Source organism: Ixodes scapularis, unplaced genomic scaffold, assembly GCF_016920785.2.
Source record: "Ixodes scapularis isolate PalLabHiFi unplaced genomic scaffold, ASM1692078v2 PGA_scaffold2__306_contigs__length_199485367, whole genome shotgun sequence".
NCBI lineage: Eukaryota > Metazoa > Arthropoda > Arachnida > Ixodida > Ixodidae > Ixodes > Ixodes scapularis.
The window spans coordinates 153,025,833-153,037,945 of record NW_024609857.1 but is presented as its reverse complement, the minus strand read 5'-3'; the positions used below and the strand labels follow the sequence as shown (position 1 = coordinate 153,037,945).

Sequence of the window (12,113 nt, the reverse complement as noted above, 5' to 3'; positions counted from 1 at the left end):
GTTCTGCTCTGCGCCTTTAATATGTGCGCATGCGTCGCTGCGTCTTTTACAGCCAGTCACAGCTTAAAAAAACCTCGCGGCGTGGATTAATATTTTTATAAATCTTTCCTCTTTATTCAATTCTTTTATGCTTTTATTAGCTAATGGTGCGATTTCACTTGGCGTAGTACGAAAATAAGATGCGCGAGACTCGCCGTGTCCGGAGTTTTTTTAACACTCTGTGAATACAGGCATTTACAACTATGATCCGACAGGGTGAAAAGAAGTTTAGAGGCGGCGGTGCGAATCTCGCACTGTTCATTGATTCATATGACACGGAATCTGCCGACTTCGGATATCAATAGATTTCGTTTCTTTATTGTTCCCAATGCCAAAAAGTGAAATCAACTCAAATCCAGCAACGCGTTGAATATGCGACGCGTTTGTGGTGCCTATCCGCTGAGCTTGTAAACTCCCGAAAGAAGGAGCGCCACACGTAGTGGAAAACCAAATCCGGCTGTAATGCTTTCTAAGCTAATCCCCGATTGACTTCCGGCTATCGATTTGGCAGTTGTTTTTCCAAGTGGGGCAAAGTCGGGTGTAGAAAGTGGTAATCAAGCGATCGGGAATTTTGGTGGACCATGGAGAAAGAGGCGGAAAGTATTGAAAAAATTGCTAGAAAAGAAAGCAGGTTCGAGGTTAGGTATATTTGATTTGGCGTGACGCCTTGAAGTTGCCCTCAATGCCATGGTTTCGAGCGGCCTCTCCGCGCGAGGTTTTGTGCAACAAAAGCATTTGCACCGTTGGACTCAGGTAGAGTCCCTGTATACAACCTACAGTAGGGAGCAGAGTTACGCGTTCATCCATCTTAAAATTGAAAGTTATGTGCGAAAGTCACTTTCACGCGTGTAGGAGACGTGTGTGCGGCTGGAGGTTTGCGCTCGTTATTTTTGTTATCATTTTGGCGGCCACGTCGCACCTGAGTATGAAGTGCGCAGTAAATATTTCGTCTAGGTATTTAGAACGCGCACCAGGCAACACAGCACGCAAATGAAATTTCAATTATGTTTTTTTCCGACTAATTTAGTGTCATGTGCAGGCACGCCTATGCGTCGTTTTGGGGCCTGTTGAGGCCAATAATTACGAAAGATTTGATTACAGTATGCGCACTAATCCCGTTTGTTGGCGCAAAATGTCGGCGTTCTGACATAAACGCCGTAGTGTACATTAAATGCTTGCGTATTTGCAGTTTAGCGATCGCAACGGACTGCGACTCGGATATATGCAAGCGTGTTACTGGTCATATGTCTTAAAAAAAAGTTAAGTGCCCGAAATCTAGTACTTAACAAAACACTCTGGTTGCCTCATCTATTCCTCTTAAGAATTAGCGCAATTATGAAGGCTAGAAACCAGTTTTCCTACCAGCAAAAATAAAACATATTTTATGTAATAAATTATATTGGATATGCCAGGGTTCAATAATTTAATGGCCTAGGAAGTGAAGAACTAACAAGTTTGAATGAGCGTTTTCTTTACGTGGACATTGTTTTCTTTGTGTTTCTCTTCTTGCGCTAGCTACATCATCCGCGGGATGTTGTGTCACTGGTATTTATTGCACATTTTTTAGCATCCATACGACGAAGGAGTTTAGATAAATTGATGGTATACGTGCTCACTCAAAAGCAAAAGATGTTAGCACAGTTCACTAGCGGCTAGTTAGCAGCTAGCGGCTAACGGAGCTGAGGAGTGGCTGTAGCAGAAGCTTCCCCGCACACTCTTTGATTTTTTTCTTCACGTAATCGAATTTGCACAAACGGCTCGGCGATGCTTGGAAAACAGGCACGCAACTCTGGCTCCCCACACGCGGTGCCTGTATAGTAACTTTAGGCTAAGGCGCCTGTGCCTTAACCCATGTAGCACACCAGAGAAACGCCTTAACTTGGTACAAGATGGCAATCCTATAGGGGCCTGACTTGGCCCTAATATCGTTTTGCTCCATGGCGTTAGTATGTGTCAAAGTACTTTTCTTTGTCGTTTTTATGGCTTCTTTCTGGCCCACCACACAATTGCCGAAGTGCCATAGTTGAGCCAAACAAAGTTAGATGAATGCCGAGTTATAAAAACAGTAAAGTCTACGACGGGCACTATTTTTTTTGGCAAATTACGGACCCAAAGTTTCGACATAAAAACCGAACAACAAGAAGTGGAGCCTAGCTCTCGCACTTGTTTGGCGAATTAGGACTAAGATATCCAGATTTGGACCAAAGAGGTTCAATTTTTACTACACCTTGACATCTCCCTGCTTTTCAAGGCCTTAAATACCCAAACAAAAGCCAACTTCTCACCAAACGAACTGTACTTTCTGGGTTTAGCAGCACCGTAGCCATTTGTAAGATGAAGTCAAATTTCTGTTTTGTTCGTTTTTATTCCGCACGCGCTGATGTAGGTTTCCCAAAAGGCTAACAAATACAGCAATAAAGTACTGTTCAAATATATTTGAGTATACTGCAATATGCTCTGAATTAATAAAGTTAAGTTTTAATAGTGTCACCTATTGAAGGTGCTAAACTAGGGTTCAACTTAAATGTTTAACTGGGCCAACCTGCTTTCCTATGTCAAGAACTAAAATTTCCGCGTCTCCTCTTAAACGTCAGTTCAATTGGCTTAACTTGAAATTATTTTTTTTTAAAGCTTAACTTCTATATTTCCTTTCATTTCCCCTAATTTTATTGCTGATATATTCCTCTCGGCGCCCATTTATTTCCTATTCTTGTTGGTGTTTGTATTTTTCCTGTTCTTCTTGTCCATCTGACGTCAGTTGGTCACCAGTTGCCCTATCTACTTCTTACTTGTCCTTGTGAGTTTTGTTTGCTTTAACTGAGGTGGCCGGCTGATAGCCATCATGTCTGAAATTATGTTTGCGTACACACCTCATCATTTTCCATAAGAATTGAAGCACTGACGTCATCAATGCTAATGCCACACTTATCCTTCCACTCAGCACACGAAGCGCAAAGAGGAAAAGCTTTGTATCGGTAGAAACAGGTCCCCACCAATAGATCTTGAAATGTCCTAACCTCACAATCCAGGAAAAGAACCATTTCCAGTGACTTTAGAACTATCGTTTTAAAGACACAATCCTAGAAATCTAATTCTTTAAATATTTCCAGCGGCATTCGTCTAGAAGGTTAAACCATCTTTTTATTACTATATTTAGTCACTGCTTAGCCTGAAAACCCTACCTTTGTAATGGTCCAACTTCCGTACTTAAATTACCGCAATTGGATTGCTTTTAGACACTTTTTTAATTTTATATCAAACACATTTGACTAAACATAATTGCATTCGTAATTTAATTACCTTTAGCGTCCGTAACCGCAACATTTTGTTTACAGTAATGGCAACGGCTCTTCGTTACTTTGTTACTCTGGAGCTTTTGTTTTACAATTATTGGCAGGTGAAATCACGTGAGTGTCTGCTTGCTTTATTTCCCGTATATTGGCTCGTGAAACATAGTAAGCTACGAGTCTGCACCCGAGCTTTGACCCTTAACTAACAGCTGAAAAGCTGTCCAAGTCACAGCTTCCACAGAAGGGCACAGAACGTTCCCCACGCAAAGCGAAAGATTATTTATTCAACAGCGGGGAGAAAAATAATAAAAAATAATTCAATTGTGATGGGGACATTGCGTTGCTTATCGCCATAGGTTTCGTGTTAAGAGGTTTTATTTTGCTCATTAAAATTTCTTTTTTTTTAGTTATCTTTTTTTTACGGATTCTGTTTTTTTAGTATATTTATTGTTGATGTTGAGCGAAAAAACTGGTGTTGGTCAGGGCTTATGGGGAAGAAAATAGAACACAGGCATAGGATTCTCAAACCTCCAGGGATTATGCGGGTAACTTGAATACTTAGAAAACATCCCGGGTCAGATAAGAGAAAGAAGCTGGATACGGAATGTAAGTGAAGGAAGCATTAAAGGAATGCTGAACCAAAACTTGGAGCTCACAGAACACGGCTTGACCGATAGGTGGGATCCTGCAAAACCTAAAAACATCACTCATTTAGCGACATATCTAACGGATGGCCTTATTTTTGGAAAACAAGTGCGAGATTGAACATGGCCGAAGAGGCGGACGAGGCATTTGACGTCACCATTCTCATTCCCTCTGTTCTTCGTTTCATACCCTCGAGCTGGTGCACTGAAGCAAGGAAGGGAGAGACCGGGGCCGCTTTTCCTGATTCTCAACTGTTCCAGGAGTATTATGACGTCATAGTCATCGCTTGACCGCGCCCCTTTTTTCTGAAAATGCGTCCGTCTGTTTGAGATATCGAAGTACGAGCCATAATTCGGAGTTCATTACATCCCGTTCAAAGCTTCTGCGGCTTTATATTGTGAAATCTAAATTTCGGTTCAGCATCATTTAAGCAGTCTGGCGGACAGTTCAGTGTAGGCTATTTTCCCGTTCAAAGCAGAATGGAAGTCTAGGTAACGGTCTCTTTCTTCCTTGAGACTTAGCTTTGCTTGATTAGGGGCAGCTCCGATTCGGAGTTTTAGGAGTTTCCCCGATTTTGAAAAAACAAGGTTGTGGATTAATTTTCGGCGTTTATCGGTGTTTATCAAAAACATGTGACCGTAGGTACTTTGACAATCCCTGTTGGCCATCTCCCGAATAATAAAGAGCCTGAACCTCCAATAGATTTCGTTTCAGTTTCTATAGTAATACCAATAAACTATTTTCTTCGAACTGCAATAATGAAAAGAACCCCGACAATATTTTGAACACACAGCTACTAAACTGGCGAGCTGGTCTCGGTTACACGTAATTTAAACCGGAAGGGACGGACAAAAAAAGGGGATTACACGGACAGACTTCTCATATCTTAAACAACGGTGTGTTGCCGTCTTTCCTCGTTCGTTATCTCCGGTTTAAAATATGCGTAAACTAACTACTTTAGCAGTGCTTTATTTTGATACGTTGCTGGCACGAATTCAGTGCTCAGTCTATGTATCATCTCATGAAACGTTAAGTGATACCAAGGCGGAGACTGTGACGAACATAAATCGCTGCGTTATGAAACCTTAACAGTCAGACTAAGAATAAACGAATGCATCTTAGTGTGAACTAACACTGCCACTTCGGCATCATTGAAGTTGTGTAACTCCCGTAAAAATGTAATTGCGAAGGAATTTCATTACTTTCTGAAAGTGGTACTTCATTGTAATTTATTTCTAAATTTTGGTCACTAGTAAATATAATTACGATCAAATACTTTCGTACAAGAGTGACTGTAACAATATATTGTTACAGTCACTCTTGTACGAAAGTATTTGATCGTAATTATATTTACTAGTTGTGATAACTTGAGCAGACGACATTCCAACGGGCAAAGAGGGCTTCTTTATTGAACGTGCTATACTTATAGGCGCTTGTCACGTGACATCCGTGACCGGGGTGCGCACAGCCGATGCGCCGTGGTGCGCCGTGACTTGCAGCGCCACGCTGCTACATTCCTTCCCCCTCACATCAGCTTCGGAAGTCCTCCGGTTTGTACCTGTCCGGTGGACGCCGCACTCGCGTACTTCTTCTGGAAGTCGGTGCCTCAGTACAAGGCTCCGGTGTCGTCACTGGCGCACTTGTGGAACTCGGTGGTGGAAGCGGCTGCTGACGCGTCCGTGTAGCTTGTTGACTGCCGGCTTGAGAGTCCGCTGGCATAGCAGCAGAAGCAACTTGTGGCACCATCGGCTGGGTTTCTCGAGGCACCGGAACATCTGGGAGCGTAGGCTCCTCCGGCGTAGGCGGTGCAGCAAGGGACGTCGGGCTTGCAAGGCGGTCTCGGATGTGGTCGGCGTGTGTGAACCGCACAACCTGCGCCACTTTCACTAAATATGTCACAGGACTGACGACTTGAGTCACCACACCTTCTTCCCATGACACTAGCTCGCCTCGCACCGTTTTGACCAACACAGTATCACCCACAACAAAAGACCGGTTAGCACCTCGCGACGCATCACTCTGTTCCTTCAGGTGCTGCTGTTTGTTTTGCATGGCTTTTACAAAATCGGGTTTAAGCAAAGAAAGTTTCACTCGTGGCTGTCGCTTCAAAAACAGCTCGGCTGGAGTGCGACCAGTGGTACTGTTTGGGGTGTTTCGATAGCTCAGTAAAAAGCTATCCAAACGCTCGAGCAAAGAGTGTTTCTTGCCACTCTGTTTCTCGTCTAACAATTGCTTCAGCAGAGTTTTTTTTGTGGTCTGCACGAGACGCTCTGCTGCGCCGTTGGAGGCAGCATGATAGGGTGGCGTCTTAACGTGCTTGATGCCATTCACCCTCATAAACTCAGAGAACTCATCTGAAACAAACTGAGGTCCGTTATCACTCACCAGTACCTCTGGTAGCCCATAAGCCGCAAATACACTTCGCAATTTGTCGAGTGTTTTACCAGTAGTGGTGGAAGACATGGACCACACTTCGATCCATTTCGAGAAAGCATCCACCAGTACTAGGAAGACATGGCCTTCTTTAGCAGCAAAATCCACGTGTACTCGTTGCCACGGCTTAGTTGGATAGCTCCATGGCTGTAACGGTACAGGTGGAGCAGCGTTCTGAACAGACTGACATACGCGACACTGTCGTACGTAGCTCTCGATTTCTAGGTCTAGCCCTGGCCACCATACAAAACTTCTGGCAAGCATTTTCATGCGGCTAGCACCTGGATGGTCCTCATGCAACAGTGCCAAAACCTGTGACTGCAGCTTTTCAGGTACAATCACCCTTGAGCCCCAGGTGACGCAGCCTTGCTCAAATGACAACTCGTCACGTCGTACATGGTACGGTTTTAGCTCTTCGCTACTTTGGGCAGGCCATCCGTTCAGAACGTAGTTAGCTACGCGAGACAAGGTCAAGTCACGTTTTGTAGCTCTAGCTACGTCTTCCGCGGTCAAGGGAGTACTGTCAAACAACAAAAGACACTCAGCAGGGTCGTCAGCTGTTGTCATCGGTCGTGGGAGTCTAGACAGAGCATCAGCCACCTCGACATCTTTTCCTTTACGGTACTTGAGTTTGTACCTATAGGCTGCAAGAATCATTGCCCATCTTTGCATTCGAGCTGCCGCTAGCGTAGGTACAGGCTTATCGTGCCCCAGTATCCCAAGCAGTGGCTGATGGTCTGTATAGAGAGTGAACTCCCTACCATACAGGTAGCGATGGAACTTTTTCAGACCAAACATCAGAGCTAGCGCTTCTCGCTCGCACTGCGCATAGTTCTTTTCCGCTGACGTGAGCGTTCGCGACGCGAACGCCACTGGGCGCTCTTCCCCTTCTGGTGTTACATGAAAAATGACAGCACCAATCCCGTACGATGAAGCATCACACAGCAATGCAATTGGCTTGTCTACGTCGTAGAACGTAAGAACCTGGCTGTTTACGAGCAACTGCTTCGTAGCAGCAAATGCCTCGCTGCACTTCCGAGTCCACGACCACTTTTCACCTTTTTTCAACAACCGATAAAGCGGTTCAGCTACGCACGAAACATTCTTGAGAAACTTAGCGTAAAAGTTTAGCATCCCCAAATACGCCTTCAGTTCCGTTACGCAGGTGGGCTCGGGCGCTTCTGTGATAGCCTTTGTCATTGCTTCTGTCGGGTAAATGCCATCGGCACTCACCGTGTGACCCAGGTAGGTCACCGAGCTTTGGAAAAAACGGCACTTGTCCGTTTTCAAAGTGACATTGTAGTCACGAAGTCGACGCAAGACGCATTCCAGCGTCTTTTGACAGTCCTGGGTGTCCTTTCCAGACACGATGACGTCATCAATGTAGCATCCCACATGAGGTATGCCTTTAAGCACCTCGTCCATGAAGGACTGAAAAATGGCTGGCGCACTGGCCACACCAAACGGTAGGCGTTGGAACTGAAACAACCCCATGTGCGTGTTTATAGTCAAAAGTGGTTTGGACTCGGCAGCCAGCGGTACCTGCTGATACGCAGCAGAAAGATCCAGCACGCAAAACACTTTGCCACCTGCGATGGCAGTGTACAGATCTTCAGGTCGCGGCAGTGGGTAATGGTCGGTTTTTAGTACAGGGTTGATCGTTACTTTGTAATCCCCGCACAACCTGAGTGATCCATCTTTCTTGTGAATTACAACTACCGGAGTCGCCCACTCACTGTGACTTACGCGGCGTAAAACCCCGCTCTTCTTTAGCCTGTCCAGCTCTTCTCCAACCTTATCGCGTAACGCGTAAGGCACCGGTCTCGCCTTGCAAAAAACCGGCGTACAATCTTGTTTTAGAACTATCTTCGCTTGATAGTTGTTCGTGACACTAGACTGATTAGAAAATACTGTCGGGAACTTGTTACGCAGCGCTTCTATTCGGTGTGAATCAGTTACATGCTCCAGTGACATGACGCTTTTCCAATCAAGTCTGAGCCTCTCAAGCCAGTTCCGCCCCATGAGCAACGGCAATTTCTTGCCTTGGTTATCGACGACGATAACGGGCAGTTTCAAAGTCTGGTTTTCGTATGTGACGGAAACGTCACATTGCCCTTTTACCGGGATTCGTTCACCCGTGTACGTTTTTAGGTTTACCCGAGATGGCTCACACTTGACATGAGGGAACACGGTTTTCGCAACACTTTCAGGAACAATTGTTACAGCCGCTCCTGTATCAATTTGCATGAAAACGTCCGCCCCTTCAACATTGACTTTCACTTCATAACCCGAACGCACCGTGTTAAGGCAGTGATAGACGTCCAGTTCTGAATCGTCCTCCGAGCAGTCCACTGCATTCGCGTTCTTGGGTCCCTTTTTTTCGTTCGAGCACACTTTTTGCAAATGGCCTAACTTGCCACACTTGTGACACGTAGCATTCTTGTACCAACATTTGCTTGCCGCATGCGCCCTTCCACATCTTTCGCAAGACTTCTTGCTTTGCTTGTGTTTTCGAACGTCACGCTTATTGACGTTATCTTTCTGGTTCGCTCTTATCTCGTTCAACGACGCGTCTCTGCTTCCGGCGTGTAGTAACGCTGTCTGTCGTGCCGCCTGCTCTTGATCCAATGCGATCTTGCATGCCCTTTCGAAGGTTAAGCTTTCTTCGGTGAATAGCGCACGTTGCGTTTCTTCGCGCCGTATTCCCGCCACAAGCCTGTCCCTCAGAGCATCTTGCAGAAACTGGCCAAAGTCACACTTCCTTGCCAAATGCTTTAGCGCTACAATGAAATCTTCAACGCTCTCCTGTTCCTCTTGTACACGTCTGTTGAATTTGCACCTTTCCGCTATGACCGAGCTCTTCGGGCTATAGTGGTTTTTCAGCAAAACTTTCACTTCTTCGAACGACTTATCTCCCGGTACTGCCGGTACGACCAAGCTTTTCAGAACTTCGTAAGCTCGAGGTCCTATAACGGTCAAGAACACCGCTAGCTTCTTTTCTGGTTTGATGTCGTTTGCGCTAACGAAGTGCTCGAAACGCTCTAAATACGAGTCAAAATTATGTTGTTTTTCGTCGTATTCGTCAAGCTTTCCAAGAGGTGCCATATTTCGGCAAACCGACGGTGTACTTATCGGTTGCTGGCTTCCGTCCGTCGTGTCCGCTCCGTCCGTCGCCCGCTTGAGATGCGATGACTGCGCTGCTTTGGCTGTCGCTGTCCGTTCAGTTGGCCCCGCTCGTATGGTGCTCGTCTGCTGCCGTCTGCGACGCTTCCGCTGGGCAGCGCGGGTGCGTTGTCATCCTCGTCGCCAATGTGATAACTTGAGCAGACGACATTCCAACGGGCAAAGAGGGCTTCTTTATTGAACGTGCTATACTTATAGGCGCTTGTCACGTGACATCCGTGACCGGGGTGCGCACAGCCGATGCGCCGTGGTGCGCCGTGACTTGCAGCGCCACGCTGCTACACTAGTGACCAAAATTTAGAAATAAATTACAATGAAGTACCACTTTCAGAAAGTAATGAAATTCCTTCGCAATTACATTTTTACGGGAGTTACACAACTTCAATGATGCCGAAGTGGCAGTGTTAGTTCACACTAAGATGCATTCGTTTATTCTTAGTCTGACTGTTAAGGTTTCATAACGCAGCGATATAGTTAAATTATGCCGACTATGTTATTCACCCAAACTATGTGAGGTACATGATCATACTCAAGTTTTACCACCTGCGCGCGACAGTTTTATATCTAAAACTATCGTTGGATCTGGTGGTGCATGTATTAGCTAGAGACGAAAATACTGTAGACACTGACCTAGCGCGAATACGAAGACACAAGATTTTTTTTTCTTTTTTTTTTTCGTTTGTATTTTACAACTCGAGGGTTGTAACTAAACCCGCTTTTCAGTAAAATTCGGTCCACGACACTAACCTCTGTGAGCCAAATGTGGAAAGGCGCTGATGTCGCATCCCTTGTGTCCCAGACTCTCGGAAAACTGACCTAAATATAGCTTTCTTCTATGCTCCGCCACATGTATATCTCTGCAGCACCAGGTGCTGCGTCGCCGTCCTCATGTCCATACGCAAGACGTTATCGGGATGTCGCCCAAATTGAGCACGAGCTAAAAGACGGGGAGCAGCATTACTCACGGTAGATGTCAAATCAAGATCCCGTAACGAGCACGATGGAGCTGATCGTGGTAAATGAAGTTCCCGCACAAATATTGCGGTGCCGAAGGAATAATGCCCTTCAAGGGCCAACGCAAACAGAATATTTTACTATTTTACTTTGTCCAGCCTATACTGTGAACCATCAATTTATTTTTTCGCTGACTATTTATGGCATACATATCCTGACGTGTGTGTGTTTATGATGCGGCTCTTGTGTCTCGCCTTGTATTAGAGATTGCAAGAAATACAGGAGAATATGGAAGAGCGATAACCTCATTAAAGCTTGGACAAAACATAATATTGAAGTGAAATTCCGCCCACTCGTGCCACTACTGTTCATCAGAGTCCCGTGCCATTCAATGTGACAGTGCTGGAGGCGTAAGTGGGATAGAGATGCGACTGCGATGAATATATGACAGAAAACGAGATGTTGCCAGATTCACTTGGAGATGTGAAACCGGCGATTATCTAAGAGTTATAATAATTCATAATTTATTTGTGATGAAGATGCATATCCACAGAACAACGCAGGTTCGTCAAAGCCTTCAAGGGCTTGTGTGACTAAACCGAGGTTGCAAAGATATCAAAATAATTATCACAAAAGAAGATTAAAAGAGGAAAAACATAAAAAATTGTGCTCTGTACTAGAATTAACAATAGTTCTAGTTAAAGCTTAAGGTTCCAAATCACAAAAAAAAATGACATTTAATAAAACGAATCAGGTTATGTCACTTAAAAACATCACAGAATCGTTCCTTGAAGAGTTGCTCGATGCAGGGTACGTCCAGGTGAAGAATGAGTTTTTCAGTGCATGAGACCAGTCGCAAAATCCTTAGGAAAACAAAACAGAACAACAAAGATGACGCAGAATTGGGCATAAACAAAATTGAGTTATATCACAAATACACCACATTGAGGACGGCACCCTATAGGTGTCATTAATAATAACCACAAATAAAAAGCGATTTTGAATCAATCACCTTGGATTATACACAAAATGCACCAGTCAGAAAACACAGACCTAGTGACATTACTTGTGGCGACAAAAAGCAAACATTCGAATGAAATCAAATAAGGGCGTTTTGAGAACAAAGACTAAAAAACGAAAAACACACACACACACCACGCGCACACACACGCACACACACGCGCGCGCGCGCACGCACAAATGTTTATACATTTTTAGATGGACTCATCGGGAGACAGGAGGCGGCGAAGCGGGTTTCCAAGCTTTTTTCTGGAAGTAAAATCACGGAAGTTAGAAGCTAAGGAATTAAAAATCCGAGAAATGTAGAATGATCGCAATTTCTTGCCATAACGAGTATAACATTTTGGGATAAGAAATCGTGGAACCGTTCGCAGTTGTCGGATATTCCGACGAAGTGTTTTGAAGTCGGTATTCCAGTAGTGACCAAGGACAACCGTTTCCACAAACAGAGATTGAAAGTTTGGCATAGATAATATTTTTAACATATTCTGAGAAGAAGTGGTAGGCCTGTAGTAAACATTACGCAGCATTCCTTTTAGAATATTATTG

The 12,113-nt window shown here is 44.7% G+C and overlaps 2 protein-coding genes across 2 annotated transcripts in view; both read right to left on the bottom strand.

Annotated features, from left to right (window-relative positions):
* The window catches only part of LOC8043865 (lipase 3-like), a 64,648-nt gene extending 62,282 nt beyond the window's left edge, over nucleotides 1-2,366 (bottom strand). The window contains exon 1 of the mRNA XM_040211489.1: nucleotides 2,325-2,366. Within this exon, the coding sequence (XP_040067423.1) occupies nucleotides 2,325-2,366 (42 nt within the window). The remainder of the gene's footprint in view (nucleotides 1-2,324) is intronic.
* A 753-nt stretch (nucleotides 2,367-3,119) lies between these two features.
* Nucleotides 3,120-9,762, bottom strand: LOC120840780 (uncharacterized protein K02A2.6-like). The gene is made up of 2 exons (XM_040211488.1): nucleotides 8,185-9,762; nucleotides 3,120-3,159 (listed from the first exon to the last, which is right to left on the bottom strand). The coding sequence occupies exons 1-2, from the start codon at nucleotides 9,510-9,512 to the stop codon at nucleotides 3,120-3,122; spliced, it is 1,368 nt and encodes a 455-aa protein (XP_040067422.1). The 5' UTR covers nucleotides 9,513-9,762.
* Between the last annotated feature and the right edge of the window lie 2,351 nt (nucleotides 9,763-12,113).